The sequence below is a fragment of the Sciurus carolinensis genome, chromosome 15 (assembly GCF_902686445.1).
Source record: "Sciurus carolinensis chromosome 15, mSciCar1.2, whole genome shotgun sequence".
Classification (NCBI taxonomy): Eukaryota; Metazoa; Chordata; class Mammalia; order Rodentia; family Sciuridae; genus Sciurus; species Sciurus carolinensis.
Window position 1 is genome coordinate 38,999,228 of NC_062227.1, and position 27,888 is coordinate 39,027,115.

At 35.1% G+C, this 27,888-nt stretch overlaps 1 protein-coding gene across 1 annotated transcript; it reads left to right on the forward strand.

Moving 5' to 3' along the window:
* Window positions 1-18,984: 18,984 nt before the first annotated feature.
* LOC124965364 (melanoma inhibitory activity protein 2-like) lies at window positions 18,985-20,941 on the forward strand. Its single transcript, XM_047526220.1, is given in 2 exon segments — window positions 18,985-20,387; window positions 20,389-20,941. Coding segments are annotated over 2 exon segments (1,956 nt in total).
* Window positions 20,942-27,888: the final 6,947 nt, after the last annotated feature.

The window sequence follows — 27,888 nt, forward strand, 5'->3', positions numbered from 1 at the left end:
TTCTTAACTGTCATTCTAAATTTAAACAGCTTTGTTGGTATTATACTAACACACCTCTCTGCCTAAGGATGAGTTCTCTGGGTTGACTTCACTATCAATTTCTCTTTTGTTTTATCTCAATGTTTTTCTTCTTTGGTTTGTCTATTTTATCAGTATATCCAACGTTCATATTTATAACAAATAACTTTTACTTTTCCTACCAATGGCTAAGTTTTTACTTCATGTGTTTGACAAGTAAAAGTAATACATATTATGAAAAAATAAGATAAATAATGAATAAGGGATATGATGAAGAAGATACACTTTATGTTCCAAATTTTCGTATAATGACTGGGTTTGTCAGCCAGTAATAGAATAGGTGCTTAGCATATGCAAGGCCATGGGTTTGAGTCCTAGCACCCAGGGGGTGGGGAGTAGGTTTTACGGACTTACTTTATCTGGATTATGAAAAACACAAGTTGAACAAATAATCTCATTCCAGTCTTAATGGTAGCAAGGGTGAAGGGGAGCAGGTAGTGGATACATGTGGATGAATGGGAAGAAATGTTTTTGTTGGTGAGTTTGAACTTGACTCTGAATCTGAAAAAGCTGGTGGGGTATTTTGTGCTTGGAAATGACTGACATAATACCATTTGAGATTTAAAAAATGCATCTGGCTTAAATATGGAAAATGATTTGGAGGTTGTATTTGTGGTTTTTGTAAAAGTCTAAATTTACCTTAATTATTATTGAGCATCTCTATTACTTTGGCTATATAACATCAACATAACCACTAGGAAGTGAAAATGTTTGAGCTAACTAATACTTTATTATCTTTTTATTGTATATTATTATTATATTTTTCTACTGTTATTTTTAGGGGAAAAATCTTAAAAAATTATAAATGTGTTCTAGTCAAAATCATTGATGGATAAAGATTTTAGTAATGTCCCAAAGTTACAAAGTAGTTTATAGTAACAATATACTATATTTGCTTTGCTAGAGTGAATATTTTATACTTAAAAAAATCAAGTCTATTTCACTGAACAATCTCTTTCTGAAGGGAATTTTTTAATGGAAATTGAAATGTATATTTCGTTTTGCATTGCAGTACAGAGAAAGTGGAAGTTGGTCAATGAGGAAATTCATGTTTGGAATTGATTCAGCAAAAGCAGGAGCCTAGAGCTAGGGATGAGGGAATGGTGGATATGAAAACATAATTGCTGTGGATTGACTGTAACCGTAGGGAGAAGTTTGGACTTTTCAAAGTTTAGATCAAAGGTCAGATTGCTTTCTGATCATAAGGCCCCTGTATCATAGTTTACACTTTTCAAGAACTAAAGTGTTGCCCTTTATAATAATCTTGTTGTATAGTTGGGGAAATGTTGTTGTTGCTTTATAAAATTAATTTTAACTATATAAAAGATTTTAATGAGCTATGGATCTGAGTCCAAAATTTATATATTCTTATTTTTCGGTTGAGTGAGTACTTTAAGCTAGTATCACAATGTAACCATACCTCTCCCTTAAAGAACATATTACTTTCATGGAGTTTTTAAAAAAATTAATGCAATAACATTTGTGGCTGTCGTTTATTACATATGAGTACATATATCTAGTATAGGAGTTTATGGTTAGAAAAATGAGTTCATTCTATATTTTAGTAGAGTAGAGATACCTTTCATTTACCCGCTTAGATCTACCCTTACCCTCTTTCCACCCTGCTCTGTGGTCTCTGATATAAGCTGATCCATATAGCTTGCTTAATGGTGCCCTTGCCCTCTGGCTCCCCGTTGACTTAGATCAATGGGAGATACTTGCAAAAGCTCAGAGGATAGGAGGATGAAGGCTGGATATATACTACACTGGCACCTTTTTCTGAGTTATCATGTGGTAACTGCATCCCTGTGTGATTTCTCTGAGCTCTGATAACTACTTTATCCTTTCAGCACTAGGGGGAGTCGGGTTTCCTGCTATTACTCATCTGAGTAAATATATTTTTCTTTATTCATTTTCTCAAACTTTTTTTCACATCTTTATAAATTGACCCTTCATTTAAGTCTTTTCAACTGGTCCAGTTTAAATATTTCTGTTCAGAATTGCCATTTTATTGCAGGAACAATGAAAATTATTGCCCTGGTGTCAAGGATGTGGTAGTAGGAGGCAGAATGGATAGTGCTTAGGAGAGGACAGCCTGGGGAACCAGCAGACTCATTTCTAGCCCAGCTCTCTGCTGCCCCCTGTGTGATGTTTAGCATATTTCTTAACACAGCAGTCCCTTAGTTTCTTAATTGCAAATAAAATACAACCATTTCGTGAATATATAAAGAAAATATAAATATATACATGGATATAATAACATGCATTAGAGCACTGTGCAAAAATAGAATCAGGATTACAAATGTGAGCCATATATGTGATTTTATGTTTTTTATTACTTCAAAAAGAGAAAAAGAAACAGGTAAAATTAATGTTTACTTAACCCAATATAAATGTTTACTCAATGCAATATAATCATTTATCATTAATATTATCATTTAAACATATAAACAGTATAAAAATGATTAAAGAGGTATTTTTACATTTTTAAACACAGAAGTTACCTATAATCTATTATATAGTTATACCAGTACAGCAGTATTCTTACAGCCCTTCTCAGTGTGGATTAGCCACATTTCAGATTGGTGGTTCTATTATCAACCATCGCAAGCTTAGTTGTTCTTCAACCTACACTTATTTAAACAACTTAACTTGATTAACTACTTCTCCTTATTCTTTCTGTTTAACAAAATATGCTTACAGCATGTTGAATTTCCAAGATTTCACAAACAGTATTTTCATACATCCTTGGATATCTTCTCCCACCAGCTGAACTGCAGGTTAATGAAGAATCCATTGGAAGTTTTCAGATATATTTATGATAAATATGTGTTGTTATAATAATTTAATTTGTTTATAAGTCAATGAAATGTGAGTAGGGAAAGAAATAGTTATTTCTATGAAATTATGTTATATTTGCCTGGAGTTATAACTCAATAGTAGAGCACTTGCCTTGTATATGAAATGTCCTGGGTTATATCCCCAGTTTTAAAACAGTATATCTGTATATTAGGTTAAATGTTTTGGAAAGCATAGATGCTTTGGAAAGAAGAGATACTGATTTTTTTTTTAAATAAAAGTAGTAGAGAGAAATAAAAAAAAGTGTAGAACTATAATCAAAAGCTAGAGGGATTTTTTATTCACGCTACTTGGTAAGTGTTGAACGAGTCTGAAAATCACAGAGTAATCTTATGATTGTGTTAATTAAAAAAGAAGCATACACCTTCAAAGTAAGAATATACAATTAAAAATCTTGAAATTGAATGCACAAATGATAAAAAAATTTCTAGGTACAAAGGGTAAAATAAAGTGCTTAGATTTTATTTGTAACACTTTAATAACTCTTCATTTCTACTATTTTTGATGAACTGACAAGAATTCTTCTACAGCAAGCCTCACGAGGGCAGGTGTTAGGTTCACTTTGTTTGACGGTATATTCTTCGTGCTAGAATGGTGTTTGGCTCAAAGTAGTTGTTCAACAAATGTTTGTTGACAGATTGAGTGACTCATTATTTCCATATGGCACCTCCTACTAAGCAAGCCGGTTGGATTTTCAGTTTATAGTCTGCTGTCACATTTTTAAAAACATGATATTGTTTTATTTACAACTGACATAATTTTATGGCCTTTTTTTCCCCCTAAATGAAACATTTCTAGTCATCCAGCAGGAGAAAACTCATGCAGAATTTAACTCGGTAAATTTAGACTTGATGTTTTATTAGAACAATGCCTTGCTGAGGGAAATGGAAGAGAGTAAATACAAGTTGGTCTATCTTTTCCTGAGAAGGTCAAAAAAACTTGGTTTTCATATGTTGTGGGGAACTGTGAATAAATATCTAACAAGGCTCATCTGGATTCACAATCTGTTCATCAAAACACCTAAATTTATTTTCTTCCTAAACACCCTTATTCACAGACATTGGCTATAACTATACACATCAACTAACTTCCAAAATTTTCTGAAAATAGCCAGCAAATATGTAAATCGTTACTGAATTTACCCCCACTAGCCCACACTGATGGTGATTTAGTCACAGCATAACTAAAGAGATGTAAATTGTTTAAGTTAGAAATAGGATCCTCCTTGAGAGACTCACCCATATAATCACTTTTTTTCATAGCTCCCAAAATATGTCATTTCCAAGGTAAACTTTTAATTAAAGTTTTGCATATATAAAAATGCATACATCAAAAGCAGACAGCTTGATGAATTTTCTGAAAGTAAATGCTCTGTAAATAGTACCAAGATGAAGACTCAGTAAATCACCAGCAGCCCAGAAGTCCGTCCTGTGTTTTCTTTCAGTTACCACCTTCCTAACAGTAATTAATATCCTGACTTGGTCAGTACAGATCCTTCTACCTGTTTATAAACTTTATGTAAATACAATCACTCGGTATGCACTCAACTGTACATGATTTCTTTGATACAGTAAATGTTTTTGAGATTCATTCAAGTATATGACTGTAGTTTGTTTATTCTCATTGATTGATGTTATTCCGTCATGCAAATACACTACAATTTCTTCATCTGCGCTAGGATTGCTGAATATTTGGTTGTGCTCAGGTTTTGGAAGTTATGGATAGCATTGCTCTGAACATTCTTGCACATGTCTTTTAGTGAACAGAAGACCATATGTCTTCTGGGAGTGGGGATTCTAGGCCACAAGATGTGCTGTCAAAGTACACTCTGCAGTATGGACTCTTTAGGATGGAGTTACTTTGCAGAAAACAAAAGAAAAAGAGGCATTGATATTAGGAACTTCAAATAGTTGGTCATATTAAATATTATATATACATATGTATTTGCTAATTTCTAATCAGATTCTTTTTTCCATTTTTTTATTGGTGCATGATAGTTGTACATAATAATTGAATTTGTTATAATGTATTCCTATCTACTTTAATTCTTTAATATACTTCTCTTGAAATGAAAAGTGAGCTAATCACTAACACTTCATGTGTTTTGTTTTATAATTTCATGTTTATTTAATTTTTAAAAAATCTACAATAACATTTACTAATAAATTTCTGATTAACATTATGAAATATTATATTCATGAATATAATTTATGTTATAAATATGTCAGGACTTATATTTGAGAGAATGGAATTACAAAAGACATTTTGCCTTTTGAGGGTATGTGGTCAAAGACATCACCTTGTCAAATTTGTTTTATATTATTTAAACTAGGCTTTCTCACTTCAGAAAAAAATGAAATATTTGTTCAGCTTTGTTTCCTTGCACACACACATATGCACAAGCACACAGAGTTTGCTCTCAACAATATTTTAAAAATTCTTGTACATAGAGTTGCTTCTATGCACACACGTAGTTTAGAAATTCTCAATGATATATTTTTAGATCTCTGTAAAATATACTATAGACAACCTCGTCTTTTTTTGTTTTGTTTTGTTTGCAGTTCTGGGGATTGAATGCAGAGGTGCTCTACCATTGAGTTACATCCCCACCCTTTTTTATTTTTGGGGACATAGTATTGCTGAGTTGCCCAGGCTGGTCAAACTTGTGCTCCTCCTTTTCTCAGCCTCCCAGATTCCTGGGATTACAGAAGTTCACAGCTGTGCCTGATGAAAACCTTGTCTTGAAAAAACACTCTCAAGGAAAGTATAAAGCTTATTTGAAATATTTTTTATTGAATTTGTTAAAGCACAACTATCCTAAAGTTGATTTTTAAAATATATTTTAAATTGTTCTGATAATTATACATGATAGTAGAATGCATTTTGATATATTATACATGTATGAAGTATAACTTGTGATTGTACATAATACAGAATTAGGTTGGTCATGTAATTACATATGCACATAGGATAGATAGTAATTCATTCTACTGTCTTTCCTGTTCCCATTCCTGTCCCCTTCCCTCATTCCCCTTTGTCTAAACCAAAGTTTTCTATTCTTCCCCATCCACCCCCCTTATTGTGAGTTAGCATCCACATGTCAGAGAAAACATTCAGCTTTTGGTTTTGGGGGATTTACTTATTTTACTTAGCATGCTATTCTCCTATTCTACCCATTAACCTGCAAATGCTATAATTTCATTCTTTTTTAAGGCCGAGTAATATCCCACTTTGTATATACCAAATTTTCTTTATCCATTCATCTTTTGAAGGGCACCTGAGTTGGTGCTTACGTATTGTGAATTGGGCTACTAAAAATATTGATGTTGCTGCGTCATTGTAGTATGTTGATTTTAAATCCTTTATGTATAAACCAAGGAGTGGGATAGCTGGGACAAATGGTGGAGCCATTCCAAGTTTTCTAAGGAATCTTCATAATTCTTTCCAGAGTGGTTGCATAAATTTGCAGTCCCACTAGAAATGTATGAGCACCTTTTTCCCCACATCCTTGCCAAAATTTATTGTTGCTTATATTCTTGATGATTGCCATTCTAACTGGAGTGAGATGAAATCTCAGTGTAGTGTTCATCTCCATTTCTCTAATTGCTAGAGATGTTGAACACTTTTTCATATATTTATTGACCAATCAAATTTCTTCTGTGAAGTGCCTGTTCAGTTCCTTAGTCCATTTATTAACTGAGTTATTTGGTTTTTTTGGTGTTAAGATTTTTGAGTCCTCTACAATCATTCTAAAGATTATATCATCTCCTAAGACATAAACAATGTTCAAGTTCACAATTTTTAATTTTTTTAATCCTAAGTATCAATAAATCAATCTTTCTTACAGAGCAGAAGGCAACAAGTTACTACTGCAAATTGATTTCCCTACATCCTTCCCTCACACCTTCTAGTCCAGGTTTGCTGACATCACATGCATCCAGGGCAGGAATGTTATCTGAATTCTTTTTATATTTAGAGAAGCCAAGGTGCATTTTGAAACATCACCAAGATAGCTGAAGTACACTGAATCAAAATGTCTTATATCTAAATTTAAAGTAATTAAAAGTACCTAATTGTCAAATCTAACTAATAGTTTATTTCTTCTTTGACATTGCTGATGATCATCCTTCCTTGAAACTGGGCTTCACAATTCTGCTATTCCTATGTACTTCTGGGTCTGTAATCCATTATTGTGTTACTCTGCTAACATATTCATTCCATTCACACATTTTCAAGCACTTTGACCTTAATCACTTGCTCACTCCACGTGCCTTGCTGTGGCATTGAAAATCGTCTCACAAAACCATATATGCAAACTGATCCTCTTTCCTAAGAAATGTATTTAATTAAGTCTTCTTGCTTTAGTCAGCTTTTTCACTGCTATGACTAAGTGATCTGACCAACACAACAGGAGAGGAGGAAACGTTTATTTAGGGCTCAAGGCTTCAGAGGTCTTAGTCCATAGAAGGTCAGTTGCATTCCTGGGGGCTCAAGGTTAGTCATAACATCATGGTGGAAGAGTGTAGTAGAGGGAAGCAGCTCACATGACCATTAGGAGGCAGAGAGAGAAAAACTGCACAATCCAGATACAAAATATATACCCCAAAGCCACGCCCCCAGTGAATCACTTCCTCCAGTCACTCCCCACCTGCCTCTAGTTACCACTCAGTTAATCACACCAGGGATTAATTCATGGATTAAGTTAAAGCTATGGCCCAGTCATTTCTCCTCCAAACTTTGCATTGTCTTATATGTGATTTTTTTGGGGGGTCTCCTCACATCCAAACCATAACACCTATTTATACTACTCTTTACTTATATTAACATCTTCATATCCCATTTCTGCTTAAATTAAATGCAGTTCAGTATTTTCATTTGTAAACTAGAATTATCTCTTTTATTTCTTATATTGGCTAATGGTACTCATGTTTGCCTGTGTTAGAAATTTTAAGTTTCTTATTATTTATTAATGCTTTTTCTCTTATTTTTCTATGTTCAAACAAATAATTCCCTTCCCTTACCCCCAATTTTATTGCTAAAGTACTTCATGGACACATAATCTTTTCCATGTACTACTGTAATTTTATCTTTCCTATTTTGAAATGCCAATCTAGTTTCTTTCTCTACACATTAGACGTTGTATATTGTCCACTGAAATAGACAAAATGTGCATTTTACCAACATGGTTTATGCACATACATGCTAAGTTGGTTAAGTAGGATATGAAAGAAAATGGAACATGATGATATCTGTGTACTTAAAGAACCCACCTTTAGAGGGGAAACAAAGTTGTAAATAACAATGGGCCCACTAGAAGGTGACGTCAATTCCATGGGAAATTAAAAGAAGTATTTGTTTTCTCAACCAACAATTTATTGAGGAAGTCTCCTGGGTATTGTTCTAAGCATTAAGGATACAGATCTGATCTTGACAAGATTTCTAAGCTTATGAGTTTTATTTTCAATGACAGAGGATCTAGGGGTAAAGAAAGGCTTCTTGGGAGATGATGAATAGGAGCTGAGTTTTCAAATCGTTATTTCTTTTGGGTGTAGAAGAGAAAAGATTTCTTTCCTCATCCATTGCTACAGTGATGGCTGAGACCCTTATAACAAAGGTCAGAGTAACAAGGGAAGAGTATACACATTTATTTAATATAAGTTTAACATGACACAGGTGCCTTTAGTAATGAAGATCCAAAGAAAAGAGGAAATTTATACTTTTATTGATAGTTGTGAGGAAGCATGTTTGGAAGACAAAAATAATATGATCTAATGGCATGAACAAGGGGGAACTTGAAAGGTATTGTGTTCTTGTGTGACATATTTTTTCTTTGGGGTATACAGATTTCTCTGAAGAAGATGCCCTAATTCAGGGAAAGTCTAGTTAGGCTTTACAGTCTTCTTCAGGGGAGAAGGTGAGAGGAAAATGTGGGAAAGAATCTTGTTAGTACTACTACTCCCTCCTCATTCTCCTCCTCCTCCTCTTCTTCCCTTTCCTCTCAAATGCCAAAGTCCTTACAGTAGTTTGAATCTGCAATGCCCCAAAGACTCATGTGTTCAAGGCTTGACCCCTAGACCACTGTGCTCTTGGTAGGTGGTAGAACCATAGAGGAGGGGCCACATGGGAGGTTTAGGTCACTGAGGGCAAGTCCTTGAAAGTACCCTCTTCTCTTTCTTTTGCTGTTTCACTTCTGGATTATCATGAAGTGAGCAGCTTGTCCCACCATATATTCCCACCATGATGTACTGCCTTGCCAGAGACCCAAATACAGCAGAGTCAACTGCCACAGAATGAAGCCTATGAAGCCTTCAAAGTTATGAGACAAAAGAAAAAAAAGAAAAAAAAACAAACAAAACAAGACTTTTCTCAGGTATGGGAAGTTGGCTAACATAGTGCCATATTTTGGGGTAGTATGTCCTAAATACCATTGTAGCAATGCTTAAATATTTCTTTTTTTGATAAAAGGCTTTAAGATGACAATAATATATAATTATCACACATACTTATTTACATACATATTTATCAATGACAGTCTTTTCTGTTGCTTTTTGGAAAATCTAGCAACAGAAAGAGCATATAATCCACATTGGGACACATATAGATCCCAATGAATATAATGAAATTCCCTAATTCAAAGTTTTATTTTTTTATTAAAGCATTCTGGAATTCCCCTCAAGTTTCCTTTGTTTGTTACTTGAATGAATGTTTTAAATAATCCACTAATATATGTTCCTTCCCATAACCTAGACCAGAAGATGAAAAAAGTCAGCAAATGATATTTTAAGCCTGAGGAGTAGTAGAAAGGGTGAACATCATGTCCTGTTCTTTAGGAATATGACTTCACAGGGCATGGCATGCTCAAGAAATTGAAACACAGGCAGCAAGAGTGGAGTGCAGAGACTCTTTTTACCTGCTTTAAGTTCACACTCCAGCAACAAAGGTTTTTTAATTTGATGAACCCAGAACATGTCAGAATGCCTGATACAGAATGGAATCTTAGTGTATATTTGTTCAATTAATATCAATACCTAATATATTATCATTCATTTTTACATAATTGTACTTTTGGTTTATGGTTTAATATAACTTTCAGAGTACAAGATAAGAGGTGAATTCTTTGATAATAATACTTTATGAAAGCTGTAGCAGTTGAGAGTGAACAACAGTTCTCAGGAAAGAATAGAAATAGATGGAACAGCCCTTTAGGCCTTTTTCTCAGATGTTTCTGTAGGCTACCTGGATTTCTAAGGTACTCAATATCTGAGGCATGATTGTGAAGGTTATTTCATTGGAAAATGCTTTCTTTGTAACTGAGGGCTTCAACTTTAAATAAGAAGAGTAGGAAATTCATAGGATGTTAGAGCAATGAAGAGAATATTTTGTATCACATAAATATTGTCAGTCACAAAGTCTAATCATTTTGCTCATTTTGTGGATGGTGGGGGATTGTAGGAAAGAGAATGAAGTAGTAAGAAGTAAAGGAATAGATCACATGGATTTGCTTTCAACTTTTTACACCAGCATTTAACATCTAGTGGTTCCTGACAATTTACTAAATCTGCATAGGTGTCAGTTAGTTTGTCGCTAAGCCTGTAATGTATAGTTAAATGATAGCCACTTGTGGAAAACATAACATAACTTTAGTAAGGACAGTTCCTTATATGTGTCATATGCTCAGTCATTTTCATTTCCCCTTGGTAATTCCTATGTTTCATGCATATCTTTAGACACATGATTGCAATTCTAGGAACTAGAGGCTAAGTATATATCTAACAGTCAAATCATGCTAATTGAATATCGCAATGTCAAATAAACAATATCATACATGAGCACTTCCAAGGTTCATAAGGAAAATAACATCACACGTATTGAGAAAGTTCATCTTGTTGCTTCTCAGTTGTTACTAAAAATCTACCAATGCTTGACTCTCAATTTCGAATGTAGATTGAGAGTTTGCAGTGAAAGTCCATCTGGTTTATGCTTACTTCTTTTCTCTCAGGGAAAATCAGGGACTCTAAAAATAATATTCAGACAAGGTGGTCAGGAAAATGGCAAGAATTTTCTTTCCTGAAAATTATAGTACAAGCTATAGTTTATTATATATCTTTTTGACAGCAAACTCCAAAACTGTGCCTGGTTATTTCCCATCTTGTTCTCCATCTTGTCATCTCTTATGACATTATATCCTGTGGAGTTTCTTGCAGAAATGGCTCAGTTTCCCCTTTGTAAGCTCCTTCAGAACCCTCTGATATTTGACTTTCCTACTGAAAGTATAATTCAGTTTCTTCGAAGTGGCAATTAAATAAGTATCCCGTTTTCTTAGGTCTTGCTTTCTGCTTAATTTATCCATTTCTCATTTTGTAAACAATTACTTGTTTTTTTTTTTTAATTTCCAATTAATCTTTTGGAGTTTTTGAATCTCCAACATGGTAATTATTCTGCCAAATACAATGCTTGGAATTTATTAATTCTGTCCTTCAAGTGGCTCCCATTTTTCTTCTTGGAGGACAAATGAAATATCCTGTTCCTTAGTTGCTGAGATAAATTTTGGGAACCATTGTTTGATATCAGCTATACACTATCTCATTACTCACACAGTTGTAACACAGTTAGCCTTTTTCTACTTTTTTTTTTTTGAAGTTAGGAAAGATTTATTTGGACAGATTCACTATTCATCTTTGGTTTTCATTTATAGTTTTTAATGTACCTGCATAGTTATCAGTATTCATTCAAGATTCTGTAAAAAGGAATTTTTTCTCTTTTTAGAAGAAACAAGGTTGAATTTATCTCTTAACCTTTTGAAAATGTGCATATCAAATGCTAATTCAAATGATGACTCACTACTTTTTAAGTTGAAACGATTTCACCTGTAACTTTATTAGTAGAAATATTTGTTGGCTGGATAGTAAAACCCATTCTGCCATTGTTTTAATTATCTTAATGTCGGTTTCAAGCTATTTTGTAACATTCTCAACTCAATGAAATATATAAATTAGACATTTATATGTTCTTAGAGTGGGAAGAAAAATAATCACCTCTGCTCAGCTGTGATAAGATTGTAGCTATCAAAACTTTGCATTCATTTGTAATGAATTAATGGGAAAAGTAATTTTTATTGTACAGATTTTGTCTTATCATTGTAACCTTCACCCTTTTTCAAAATGAAATATAATACACACAGAGTGTATAAAACACAAATGTAGAGCTCAATGATTTATTACAAAATGAAAACCCAGAAATTACGTCCAGGTACAGAAACAGAACATTCCCAGAATCTCAAAAACCACTTTCATGACTCTTGCAGTCATTACCTGCTTCCTCTCTTAAGGTGACCACAATCCTGACTTCAAATATATAAATAGAATAATTCTCTAAGTTTGCTTCTACTTCTGATTGTTTTGTTTATTGCTTCATCCACAATATTCCATTTGTTTATATGATATATATAAGTATACCACAATGTGTTTATCCAATCTGTGGTTGATAAGCATTTTGATTGTGTATATTTTTGGCAACTATAGATACAGTTGGCATGACCATTCTCATGCATGCTTCTGAGTACATACCTTTATGTTACATTTGTAATTTGTGACGATATTTTCAGTTCATATTTATAAACTCAATACATAATAGAAAGAATTTTCTTGAAAGATTATCCAATTTCAGCACTGACCAGAAGAGCTTGAGAGTTCTATTTAGAGAAAGGGTCTCACTGAGTTGCTTAGTCCCTCACTTTTTCTGAGGCTGACTTTGAACTCATGATCCTCCTGCCTCAGCCTCCCAGGGTGCTGGGATTACAGGTGTGCACCACTGTGCCCAGCATCTTGAGAGTTTTGTTCCCTCAAATTATTTTTGACATGTGACAAGATAAAAATATTGTTTTTCTTAAAAAAAGGTTTTTTTGTTCTTCTGTTACATATTTCAGTGGTATTTCAATTGGAATTGTCATGACTGATGAGATAATTCTTATATTTATTGTCTATTTGAATACCCTCACTTATGTGGGACCTGTTTGTCTCCTGAACATTTTTCTATTGAATTATATTTCTCTGCATTTATAGAAATATTAAATATATTCTGGACACAACCCCTTTTATGTGTATATATTTAGCTCTGTAAGTTGAGTTGCTCATTGCTTTTGGATTATTTTGAATAAACAACTCATTTTAATTTAATGCCAATAATAAATTATTGCTTTTTGAGTGTGCTATGTTTAAAAAATCATATAGATATCTTTTTTACATTGTGTTTTAGGAATTCAGAATTCCAAAAAGAAGAGTCAAAAGTGAGTGGTACTGTGTTCACACACACACATATGTGAAGACACATTAAGAAACATAAGAAATCAAAAATTGTATTTGGGAATTCAATTTTTTTTTTTTACTTTTTTTATGATTCTTATTTTTTTTTATTATTGTATACAAATGGGATACTTGTTGTTTCTCTATTTGTACATGGAGTCAAGGCATACCATTTGTGTAATCATAAATTTACATAGGGCAATGATGTTTGATTCATTATTTTTTTCCCTTCCCCCCCACCCCTCCCACCCCTCTTTTCCCTCTATACAGTCCTTCTTTCCTTCATTCTTACCACCCTCCTTATCCCTAACCCTAAACCTAACCCTAACCCTAACACTAACCCTAACACTAACCTTTTTCCCCACATCCTCGCCAACACCTATTGTTGCTTGTGTTCTTGATAATCACCATTCTAATTGGGGTGAGATGGAATCTTAGGTTAGTTTTGATTTGCATTTCTCTTATTACTAGAGATGTTGAACATTTTTTCATATATCTGTTGATTGCTTATACATCTTCTTCTGTGAAGTGTCTATTCATTTCCTTAGCCCATTTGTTGTTTGGATTATTTGTATTCTTGGTGTAGAGTTTTTTGAGTTCTTTATAGATTCTGGAAATTAGCGCTCTATCTGAAGTATGAGTGGCAAAGATATTATCCCACTCTGTAGGCTCTCTCTTCACATTACTGAGAGTTTCCTTTGCTGAGAGAAAGCTTTTTAGTTTAAATCTATCCCAGTTGTTGATTCTTACTTTTATTTCTTGCGCTATGGGAGTCCTGTTAAGGAAGTCTGATCCTAAGCCAACAAGTTGAAGGTTTGGACCTACTTTTTCTTCTATAAGATGCAGGGTCTCTGGTCTGATTCTGAGGTCCTTGATCCATTTTGAGTTGAGTTTTGTGTAGGGTGAGAGATAGGTATTTAATTTCATTCTGTTGCATGTGGTTTTCCAGTTTTCCCACCACCATTTGTTGAAGAGGTTATCTTTTCTCCATTGCATATTTTTGGCCCCTTTGTCTAGTATGAGAAAATTGTATTTATTTGGGTTTGTGTCCATGTCCTCTATTCTGTACCATTGATCTACCTGTCTATTTTGGTACCAATACCATGCCGTTTTTGTTACTATTGCTTTGTAGTAGAGTTGAAGATCTGGTATTGCGATACCCTCTGCTTCACTCTTTCTGCTAAGGATTGCTTTAGCTATTCTGGGTTTCTTATTCTTCCAAGTGAATTTCATAATTGCTTGCTCTATTTCTGCAAGGTACATCATTGGGATTTTAATTGGAATTACATTGAATCTGTATAGCACTTTAGGTAGTATGGTCATTTTGACAATATTAATTCTTCCTATCCAAGAACATGGGAGATCTTTCCATCTTCTCAGGTTTTCTTTAATTTCTTCCTTTAGTGTTCTGTAGTTCTCATTGTAGAGGTCTTTCACCTCTTTTGTGAGATTGATTCCCAAATATTTTATTTTTTTCGATGCTATTGTGAATGGGGTAGTTTTCCTAATTTCTCTTTCTGAAGATTCATCACTTATGTATAAAAATGCATTGAATTTATGAGCATTGATCTTGTAACCTGCTACTTTACTGAATTCACTGATGAGTTCTAAAAGTTTTCTGGTGAAATTTCCAGAGTCCTCTAAATATATAATCATGTCATCAGCGAACAGGGATAGTTTGAGTTCTTCTTTTCCTATTCGTATCCCTTTAATTTCTTTGGTTTGTCTAATTGCTCTGGCTAGAGTCTCAAGGACGATGTTGAATAGAAGTGGTGAAAGAGGGCATCCCTGCCTTGTTCCAGTTTTTAGGGAGGATGCTTTCAGTTTTTCACCATTGGCTCATCCACGTATGTCAAACAAATCCTTCTCAATTCCAGAAATCAAATAGACCACAACACACTAATACTAGGTGATTTTAACACACTTCTCTCACCACTGGATAGATCTTCCAAACAAAAATTGAATAAAGAAACCATATATCTCAATAACACAATCACCAATTTAGACTTAACAGACATATATAGAATATACCATCCAACAAAGAATGAATACACTTTCTTCTCAGCAGCACATGGATCATTCTCTAAAACTGACCATATTTTATGCCACAAAGCTACTGTTAGCAAATACAAGAAGATAGAGATACTACCTTGTATTCTATCAGATCATAATGGATTGAAATTAGAAATAAATGACAGAATAAAAAACAGAAACTTCTGCAATACCTGGAGATTAAATAATACACTATTATATGATGAATGGATAACAGAAGACATCAGGAGGGAAATAAAAAAATTCTTAGAAGTAAACGAGAACAAAGACACATCATATCAAAATCTCTGGGACACTATGAAAGCAGTACTTAGAGGAAGATTTATTTCATGGGCACATTCGACAAAAGAAGTAGAAATCAACAAATAAACGACTTAACACTACAGCTCAAAGCACTAGAAAAAGAAGGGCAGACCAACACCAAAAGTAGTAGAAGACAGGAAATAGTTAAAATCAGAGCCGAAATGAACAAAATTGAAACAAAAGAAACAATTGGAAAAATTAACAAAATAAATAGTTGGTTCTTTGAAAAAAATAAATAAAATTGATAAACCCTTACCCACACTAACAAAGAGAAAGAGGGAGAAAACTCAAATTACTAAAATTCAGAATGAACAAGGAAATATCACAACAGACACGAGTGAAATACAAAACATAATTAGAAGCTGTTTTGAAAATCTATACTCCAACAAAACAGAAGACCTCGAAGACATCAACAAGTTTCTAGAGACATATGAATGACCTAAACTGAACGAGGAGTACATACACAACTTAAATAAATCAATTTCAAGCAATGAAATAGAAGAGGTCATCAAAAGCCTACCAACAAAGAAAAGTCCGGTACCAGACGGGTTCTCAGCCGAGTTCTACAAAACCTTTAATGAAGAGCTCATTCCAATACTCCTCAAAGTATTCCATGAAATAGAAGAGGAGGGAACCCTACCAAACTCGTTCTATGAAGCCAATATCACCCTGATACCTAAACCAGACAGAGACACATCGAGGAAAGAAAATTTCAGACCAATATCCTTAATGAACATCGACGCAAAAATTCTCAACAAAATTTTTGCAAATCGCATACAAAAATATATTAAAAAGATAGTGCACCACGATCAAGTGGTTTTATCCCAGGGATGCAAGGTTGGTTCAACATCCAGAAGTCAATAAATGTCTTTCATCATATCAACAGACTTAAAGTCAAGAATCACATGATTATTTCAATAGATGCAGAAAAAGCATTTGATAAAATATAGCATCCCTTCATGCTCAGAACACTAGAAAAAATTGGGGTAGTGGGAACATTCCTTAACATTATAAAGGCCTTCTAAGATAAGCCCATGGCTAATTATCATTCTAAATGGGAATTCAACTTTAACTGTCATTTATTCATGGTCATTTGACCTTGACCTGCTCCTCATCTAACAAATGTCCTTGATATTTAGCCATTTCAAACAACTGTATTTTTTTCCATTAGAGATAAACTGGGTCTCTGATAGGGAAGGCTTCAATCCTCGAGTTTACCAAAAACACTAAACTGAAACTATGCACTCAAGTTCATGTGAAGGAAATGAGAATAGAACCCAAAGCTAGGGAATAGTAGACCACAAATTTTTTGATCAGTACTGGACCGTATGCCACATTCAGCAGACAACAGATTTTTTGAAAATTTATTTTAAGAAATTATTAAAAATAACTCTTGATAAATCTATATTGTGAGACAAAAAGACAGGAAAATTTTAAACTCAAGTATTAATGCAGCTTTTAAATACTGATAGAAGTTAATTTTCTTCTTGGCTATGTTTTTCTTTTTAATGAAAAAAGTAAAAGGTGAATCTGGTGTCTTTATGGAAGTCTGATATGGTACTTTTTAATCGTATTTAGCTTTATGCTACAACTAGATTAAAACCCGAATGCCATAAAATGAGCTTATCTTTTTATTTTTATATGAGAATTTCAACGTCATTTCTTAAATATGCCTTTTGTGTCATATATATCTGTAAGATACAGTTAATATAATATAATAATAACTAAGCCATTGTCTTAATTATTATTGTGGTATAATGGGATACAATGTCTAATTAATCTTCACTGTTACTCCTTCCTAAACAATCCTCCCTTCATATACAAAAAGGAAGAAATAATAGACTCAATTTGCATAATGCTTTAATGTAGTCATGCTGAGCAACATGATTCACAGATAATCAACTTTGTTAAAGATAATGGTGTAACAATTTATAACGGGAGTTTTGTCACATTGCTCAGGGTGGGGAATGAGAAGGAAAACAGATGTTTTCAAGGCATTTAGGGTTTAAGGAACCAAAGGAAAAAAAGGGATAATAACAAAGTAGTTCTGAAAAACCATTTTGTGTGGAAAATCCACTTCAGATGAATTGTAACCCAGAGGTCGAATATGGAATGTCTGTAAGGAACTTTGAACCTGTGGTCAACCTACTGTAATGTCTTCATTTTCAATGACATTCAAAGTGGTTCTGAGAACCCTGGTGCCAGGTGGAAGGTAGTTTGAGAACCACCGAGTTATTGAACAAAGAGAGTATCATTGTAGGAAGACGTCTGATGTAGCTACAATTCTGCTTAGGGAAAATAATTTTCTAAGAGGATCACAGAGAAACAGAGGAAACAAGTGTATGGGGTTAAAATAGTTGAAACAGCCTGGTCTCTTTAGCTTAAATGCTACATGATCCTGAACAAGTCTATTATGCCCTCTGAATCCAGTTTCTTAAAGTATAATTCAACATTTAAAATCTACTTCAGGCAGTGTTATAAGAAAAATTGAGTAAATATAAGTTCAAAACTATATTTTAAAGAAAAATATAAGTCAATAGCATCTTAAGTATTTGGGAACTATTTGCTTCACATCATCTATTAGACCAGGGATCTGCAAGCTTTTTCTTTAAAGGACCACATAGTTAACACTTTAGATATTCAAGATCATATCATATTTGTTAGTTACAGCTGTTCAACTCATGGTGCAGCACAAAAACAGTCAAAGAGAGTATGGGAACAGGTGGGAATAGCTATTTACCAATAAACCGTTGTTGACATAAGCAGGCAGTATTTGTGCCAGTGATTCATAATTCTCAAAACTCCATACAGTGGTAGAGAGCTTGCCTAGCATACACATCGCCTTGGAGTTTAACCCCCAACACTGCAAGAAAAGGACAGGGATGGAAGGGAAAAGGAGGCAAGGAAAAAGAAAAAAGGAAGGAAAGGGGAGGAGACAGAAAGAAATGAGCCATTAAAACAAAAGGGCATGTGGTACAAATATAAATATATGGCATTAACCTCTTACAAAAAAGTTTACTAAGCTTTAGAATTTTAGTTATATCAACTAGATGATATTTTGACTGCACAGAATAAGTAGCGCTTAATAAGCTCCATGGTGGCCTGGCTGAAACCAGAGGGGTGGGCGGCAAGGGGGCTCCAGTGGGACCGGCTTGAACCTGCGCTGCTTGGGGTATGGGCCGGGCATAGCAGAGTGGGAGGGGTCGGGCGGGGCAGTGAGGTCACAAAACCCGTGGGGTCGGTTTGCCTGGCTCCCCACACACCTCCAGCATTCTGTTCCTAGTGATCGGCTTGTTCGCAGGTGCAGGTTTGGGCTCCCACCCAAAGTCTAGTGTCCGAAGCCTGTTTTCGTGGCTGGGTAGGATGTAGTTACCAAAGTAGTTTTGGTGTGATGGAGGGGCCAAGGGTCACCTCTCAGTCTTACTGGAACCTGGGTCTGGAAAAAATATTCAGGGTTGTGCCAGCATTGCCTGAAGATGGAAGACCAGGCCCTAATGCTGATACCTTTCGTCTGGAGCTGGTAATATGTGCAGCTATTGGATTTTTTACTGTTCTCTTGTTTTTGTGGAGAAGTGTTCAGTGTGTTAGAAGCAGGCTTTATGTGAAGAGAGAAAAAAAGCTTGCTCTAAAACTTTCTGAACTAATTGAAGAAAAATGTAACCTACTTGATAAAGTTAGCCTTCTTCAAAAAGAGCATGAAGGCTTACAGTTGTCTTTCAAGGATGCCAATCCTGAGAAGGCATCAAGAGAAGTGCAACATTTGGAGATAATACATGAAATGCTGAATAGGTCCAAATCTAAACTTGAGGATAAAATACTCTTTAAAGAAACAGAGCTAAAAGAAGAGAAATCTAAACGTTCTGAACAGGATGAATTGATGGGAGACATATCAAAAAGGATAAAGTCCCTAGAAGAGGAATCAAAATCCCTCATATCACAAGTAGCTGAAGCTAAAACAACCTTAAGACTATTTCAAATGAATGAAGAAGACCGTAAAGTAGCAATAAAAGAGGCTTTGAATGAAAATTTCCAACTGCAGGAAAGTCAGAAACACCTTTTACAAGAGGCTGAAGTATGGAAGGAAAAAGTGAGTGACCTTAAAAAACAGAAAATAACATTTGAAGACTCTAAAGTACAGGCAGAACAAGTTCTAAGTGATAAAGAAAATCACATTAAGTCTCTGACCAAACGCTTGTTAAAAATGAAAGATCAGTCTCCTGTGCTTGGAGAAGACCTAACCGATGATGGTAACTTGGAGCTGGAGATGAAGAGTGAATCAGAAATTGGTGCTCACTTAGGTAATCAGCCAAAAGAAGCCTTGAAGGAACTGGTTTATGCAGCTGAGTTAAATGCCTCTTTAGAAACCTTAGAAGGAGAAAGACATCAGATTTACATTTTATTATCTGAAGTAGATAAAACAAAAGAAGATCTGATAAAACGTATTAAAAATCTTCAGACCGATCAAGAATCTTTGCAGTCAGAAAACACACAACTTGAAAATGAGAATCAGAGGCTTCAGCAGAAATTTAAAGTAAAGATGGAACAACATCAAGAAAATGCAGTGAAACTCCACAGGAAATTAGGAGTAGAGGAAAAGTGCCGGTTAGAGGAAGAGGAGAGGTTTTCCAAAGTTGATGGAAGGATCAACCGTGCAGCTAAAGAGCTGCAGACCTATAGAAATCGAGCCAAAGATCTTGAGGAAGAATTGGATACCATAGTTCATTATTATGAGAGGCGGAGTATTTCCTATGAGAAAAAAGCACGTGATAATGCCTTGGCATCTTGGAGAGCTGTATTTCAAGACAGTAAATGCTCACAAGAGACAAAAATTAACTGAAATGGAGTTTCAATTTAAACTTTTAGAAGACCCATATGCACTTGATGTTTGGAATACAGCATTTGCCAGAGGGCAGTCCCCATATGGTCCCTCACCATTGAGTGAACCTTCATTTGAAATGAGAGCTTTCCCTGTGGAAAAGAAGGGTCCACCCAGATTGTCACCTTTACATCCAGGGGAAGGAGGAAGAGGCTCAGGAGGCCCAGAGGATCCTCTGGACCATCAGATTAGCAATGAGAGAAGAGAATCAAGCTCTGATTCAGTAACTGATCCTCACAGAGCACATGCTAACACTGGGCCCCTGTCATCGCCACGAGAACCGGAATGTAAGATGATGATCCCTCCACCAGGCCGACCATATTGGCAACATGGATATTATTCTAATTATGGAAGACCATCTGAACCAGGAGAACTGCCTCCAATCCAATGCAAAATTGTCTATTCACTGAGGCGTTTTCCTCATTATCCTCTGCCAAGAGCTGAATTTTTTGTCCCTACCCCCACATTCTGAGAGAAGATGCGCGTTCCCTTCAGGGTTGATTCCACCTTCAAATGAGCCTGCTTTTGAACATCCAGAACCACAACAAGAAACCTAAGAATATATTTGATCTCTCTTCAAAATATGACATCTCTTATTTTTTAGTTTAAGTAACTGCTTTTAGTTATTATATTTTTGCTCCAACCGAAGCTTAATTAGAATTCTGAAGGTAATACTGTATAAATAAAGATGATATGAAAAAAAAAAAAACTCCATACTAGATCCCTTCAAACACAAAGTGTAGACCACAGAACACCAGCAGGAGCATTAAAGGTAAATAACTTATGGTGCCCAGTGTAAGATAAAAATGCAGGACTCCACTCCTTGTTCATAAGTTACTAATAATAAAATGCTGACAGCAGAGCATTAATTCAAGTGTGGAATCTGTACACAACATTATAGATCACACATCCCTGAATCCAGCTCTGACCAGGACTTCATTAATAATGCAGAACCTCAGACCCTATCCTTGACTTACTGAATCACAATCTGTGTTTCAATAAGTTTTCTTATATGCACGTGCTTTGAAAAGCACCAATAAGACCACACAATTTTTTAAAAAATGTATTTCTAATTAGGAATTCTCTATCTAAGGCCAAGTCATCTATCTATGAGAAATCTACCTTGAAATTCTTGCAAAACTATATACAAAATAATTCAAAAAGTAAAATAGTCAACACATATTCTATATTCCTAACTAATCTTTCAATTAAATTATTTGCAACGTATCCTTAGTCTTATCTCCCATTCTCGTTTCATCTAATTACTCACTGAGTGCTGATCATTTGTCTCAGGATATTTTATCAGTCTGTCTTTCCAGAGAGTGGGGTGCTTATGCATGTTGATACTGGAACTGTAACTCTTGGGTGTGTGTGCTGACCCAAGTGGCTTCACCACTTGCCAGCTGTTTGGTGTTGAACAGGTTACTTAATGAATCCATCTGTTTTAGTTCCTTCTTCTGTTAGAGAGGATAATAACTCATAGCATTATTATGAGGATTAAATGAGTTTTTATATGTAAACACTTAATTAGTGTCTGACACATGGTGAACACAAGTACTAGATAATATTATTATTTATTATGTTATTATTTCCATCACCTTTATAAATCTTCTGACCCTCATAATCAGTTGCCTGAGTTCTTGAAACATTAACTGCTCCCAATGCCACAAGGGAATTAGGATTTGCAGCATACTTTGGGGAGCAGAGTGAGCCATTCTGCTATAGTACTGAAATAACTCAAGGGATTGTGTGTGTGTGTGTGTGTGTGCGTGTGTGTGTGTGTGTGTGAGACAATATAATGGGAGTCAGACAATGATTCTGTTAATGGAGACCGACCCTGACTTCAGGGAATTCAAAAGAGCAGGCAAGCCCTTGCCTCAAAAATCCAGCAGAAGAAGTAAAGGTTAAGTAAACAAGGAATTTAATTATTATAGCTATTCTGGGAGGCAGGGGGACTAACATCCTCAGTACTGTCTTAGTGGCTAACAGGAACTCCCAGATTCTATAAAGAAGGTGGTAAGTATGTCTAGTCAAGAAATCTTGATCAAACTGATGTTTGATCATTATCTCAGGATTGGCCATATGGAACCTTCTGGGCAGAGAAAGTGCTGCCTTGGAGCAGGAATGGATGCCGTAGTCTGGACTTACCACAGGTATTTATTCATCAGACTTGTTCCTGGAATCCAAGGTAACTGGGTAACTGCAGGAAAGAATGACTCAGAAGAACAAGCCACAAAGGCAAGATGGAGTTAGTTTCTTCAGGTTTAGAGATGAATAACTAGAGATTTCTATACTCTGGAAAAGGATGTTATCAAAACTGACAATTTGGCAATGCCCTTGTAGATCTTGAAAATATATTAGTAATTCTTGTTTTGGTGCTTTTATCCCTAAAAGGAGAGGATTACCAGTTTTGAATGAATATTCTTTAAATGATGAAGGTCTATGTGCAGAACTGGGCAGGAATCTGACTCAAGTTTAAAGTAGAAAGGAGACAGATACAAAATGAAGGCAAAGATGCGAAATTTTTTATCCTGCTTTTCTTTACCCATTGAGTGTCTGTAGGCCCAAGTAAATAGTTAGTTCATTTAGAAAAAAATAGTTTCTAAATTCCTAATAGAGTTCCAAGGATGATGTCATGTATATATCATGTCCATGAAAACAAGTGTGATAAACTCAGTTAAGTTCAAACAGATCTTGATATTCAAGATGAGTAAGGTATAAACCAGAGATCAGCAAACTATGGCCATTGATCCAAATTAAGGTTTATTTGAATATAGCCATACTTATTCTTTTACGTATTGTCAGGGGCCACTTTTGCACTAGTCTAAAATATTTAGTATTTCAATTTTGCAGAAGAAAAATCCTGGCCCCTATGTATAACATAATGCAAGGCAACATTAGCAGACATTTCAAGGAAGAATCTGATCACTGAAAAAAAATCTGATAATAAAGGACCAAGGATAATAAAATTGGAAGGAATTCTGTTTGGCTGAGGATCAGGCTCCTGCTTGTGAGTTGGCTCTGGACCAGATAGGCCAGAATATTTAGGGGGTTTGCTGTTCATCTTCATTGCTAAAACATGTGGACTTGATCTTCCTCAATAAGGAATTAAAACTACCTTCAAATACACTTGCAAGGTAAATGCTATTATTAGACTGAGTGGATTCTGTTGACTCTGGCAAGGCTTAGCATTGGCAGAAGGCTTGGTGATTATTCCTATGGCTAGGGTAGTTCAATTTTACTCCTAAAACATCCAACTGTGAAAACTTGTCTTAACACCATTGATGTTATAATTTAAGAACTCTTGACATGGCATATACATCCTTTGCAAAGTCATATAAATTCAGCATTCAAGAGAAACATAGCATAGTTGACTTTAGTTATGAAAATAGTGTTTTTCCAGATGTTTTTCCTATAACCTAAAAATCCTTCTCTTGTCCTTCTTCATACAGCAGGCTACAATTCATCCTACAAAAAAAGCTAGCTCAAATACCATCTGTTCTGGAAATCTTTTCAATGGTCTTGCAGGCACAATTAGTTATTCCTTTTACCGAGAGTAGAGAAGATCATGTTATAACCCAGGGAGCTGGTGGACACATGAAGCAGAAATCCAACATAGCTGCAGGATATCATCTAGAAGTGGATGTCTTCTACACACAACAAGCCAAACTAACAGAGACTCCTCCTAGTCTTGGTAGGAATACAAAGCAGACACTCACCACTCCTGGGCCTCATCCCAAGAGTAATAGCACATAGGATAAGCTCATCCAGTAGCTATTCATCTCAGACTGGAGTTGTTCAGAAATGTGTTAACCCAACACACCATCTGGCACCTTTTGCAGTGAGTTATAAGTAGATAGTGCCCTTTAAAAATATTATGAAGGAAAACCACTCTGTGAAACAGACATTTTGCAAGAAAGAGGTAAGGAAAAGTAATTTGTGGGAGTGTTCATATCACAACTAATCATGTAGAATGGGTTCAAATCTTTCACTGTGTGTGTGTGTGTGTGTGTGTGTGTGTGTGTGTATGTGTGTGTGTGTACGATACTAGAGATGGAACAAAGGGTCTCATGCTTGCTAGGCGAGCATTCCACCACTGAGCTATATACCCAGTCCTTTTTTAAAACTTTGAGACAGGATCTGTCTAAATTGCCAAGACTGGCCTTGAAGTTGTGATCCTCTCGCCTCAGCTTGCCACATGTCCGGGGTAATAGGCATGTGCCAACATACCTGGGGATGTTCAAAACTGTTTTCTTCCTTGATCACAGTTTCCAAGATTTGAATTTATTCTCCCCCAAATGCAAATATTGCTAATGTGAATTCATAAAGGGAAGTGTTAACTGGTGGTGATTTGGCCATGAGGTCACCTTCCTTGTAAATGGGTTATGACAATGAACAGCTAGCCGTTTCACCTCCTACCAGTGAAGATGCACCACTATCATTTCCCGGTATTTCCCCTTTCCCTCCACTTCTTCCTTTCCCTGGTGAATTTTCTCCACTCTACTGGTCTCCCTTCAATTTTCATGATATTCCCTTTCCTTCCTTAATTAATTTATTCTCTTCTATCATCTATCTATCTATCTATCTATCTATCTATCTATCTATCTATTTATCTATCATCTATCTATCTAATCTATCATCTGCCTATCTTTCTCTTTTTTTTCCTCTCTCTAGCTTTCACATATGAGAGAAAATATATAGCCCTTGACTTTCTGGCTTATTTTGCTTGACAAAATGTTCTCAAGTTCCATCCAGTAAACTGCAACTGACATCATTTAATACTTCTTGATGAAAGAATAAAACTCCATTGTGCCTAAATACCACATTTTATTTATCTGTTTATTCAATGATAGTTCCAGAGTCTGGCTATTGTGAATTGTGCTGCTATAAACATGAATAGGCATGATCACTGTATTATGATGACTTTAACTGTTTAGGATAAATATCAAAAACATCTTAGGAAATTATAGTAAAATTCTAAGTTAATAAGAAAAGTAAAAGAATAACTATCTGAAATTTGAAAACATTTTTCTGAATTTTTCAATGAGGAAATCAAAATACAATGATACTTTTTTTTTTTTTTTTTTTTTTTTTTTTTTTTTTTTTTTTTTGGTGTGTGTGGTGCTGGAGATCGAACCCAGGCCTTGTGCTTTTGTGCTTGCAAGGCAAGCACTCTACTTGATGAGCTATCTCCCCAGTCCCTGATACATGATTTGAAAAGAAAAAAAAAAAAAAAAAAAACCCTGGAAATTATATGTGAACATGTTTTAAATTTGTCTACAACTGCAATTTACAAAGTCATAGCCTTGCATATTTATAAAAGTGTTTGCATATTCACACACAATATACATAGGAGAATGAGTGAATAAATGAAAGAATTAAATATCCAACTGAAAACACCAGAAGAACTTTCAAATAAGTTTAGGAAAGTAGTTTAAAGGGTAGCGATATGATGATTTTTATTTTCCTTTTCAGTGTCTTTTCTTAGAAGTAGAAAAATATTTAAGTGAGCACCTATTGTGTGAATATGAAATTAAATGGGTGTACTAATTTTAGTTAGGAAAAATACAGCAATAATTGTATCTTAAGTATGACAAAGTCAGAAAAGCATGTGGTTGTTCCTTAATTAATTTATTTACTTATTCATTTATTTATTGGTATTGGGAGTTGAAACCAGGGGTGCTTTTCCAGAGAGCTACATCCCCAGGCCTTTTTATTTTTTATTTTGGACAGGGTCTTGCTAAATTGCAGAGCCTCACTAAGATGCTGAAGCTGGTTTCAAACTTGCAATTCTCTTGCCTATGTCTCCTGAGTCACTGGAATTACAGGTGTGTGCCACCATGCCCAGTCTTAATTTCTTTAACCCATGTTTTCTGCACACATAACATAGAGATCATAGTCTTCCTACTTCTAAGATCATATTATATGAGTTAATGTAAGCCTAACCCAGCAACTCATTTATAACAAGCGCAATTAGACACTTCTGCCATTATTCTTATAGTATAGGGTAAGGATTAGCTATTTAGCAATAGCAGAAAAGACATGAAGCAATGGACATTTGACTGAGCTTAAATAGAATTTTACAGTGCACCAAACAGCATGGGCTAAGCTATGATATGATGACAAATAATTCTCCCAACTTTCTGGCTCTAGAAAATAGACCTTTATTTCTTTTTATCTGGCATTTCTAATGTAGACCAGCCATCAGGGGGTGGAGAGAAAGCATGCAGGTGATTGTCTGTGGCCAATGATCAGGGATCCAAACCAGCAAAGGCTTACTCTTGACCTATGCTTGGCCAGTGCAGCAATAGGCAGGAAATGCATCAAATCATTTGTATTTTTAAAACAACTTTTTGGACACAAGCGACACATTTCACTTTCATTCACATTTCAATGGCCAAATAAAACTACAAGGCAAACTAACTTCAAACTGATGGCAAGCAATCTACTCTGGGTGTGAATTTCAAACTGCTTAGAATATCTGGTAAAAGCAGTAATGATCATCAAAGATGGGTTGGCAAGGAAAGTCCGTAGATTTGTTTCATCATTCGGTTAATCTAGACAATGAAGATAGTGTTATGCCCCGAGACTTTCTTCTATCTCTGGATAAAACCTGGAAACATAGATACCCCAAATCATCCTACTGCTAAAATGCTGAAAAATATTCAATATAATTTTTAAAAGACTTTAAAATGCATGTCTCAGCTGGCAATAAAGTAAGAGTAATCCTCAGAGGCAGAAAGCAAATAGAAAGCATAAATCTACAGTAATAAGTGAAATAAAGTCCATGGCTTCCCTGGGAAAACTTGTAGATCCCTTAATATAGAGTGTTGATTTTAATAACACATGTGTGCCTGGGGCCCACACAAAGTGAAAGATCAGATCAGGGACCACAAATAAAGCCGGGACAAGGGGCAGCAATCTCAGTGAAAGAGTGAACCTGGAAAAATAAATAAGACAGAGAAGTCATCATTTGCAATGATAGAATGTTCAAAAGCTTGCAGCACGTCTTAGCTTTGGATCTCGGAATTCTTATCCACAAGCTGGTACTTACATGATTTTGTGACCCAATTTCACATGGCTTATGTGGCCTAAAAACCCCAAGAAGGAAAACACTGTGTAAAAATTGTCCCATGGGGTAATCATGTACTGTTAGTGTTCTGCAAAGAGAGGCATGTACTTTCCAAGGGAACAAAACTTCAGTCGTGGTCACAGATTTCCCACAAATACAGGTATTGATTTTTGTTTGCTAGTTTGTTTGTTTCCTCCAAATATGAATTCACAATCGCAACAATCAAAGCAAGTAAAGAAGCGAGGCTATATAAATGATAGTTGTTCTGATACATAGACTAATCAAATTTAAAAGATTTTAGATATTAAAATTATCATTGACAGTGAAAATGTGTTCCTTTAAAGATT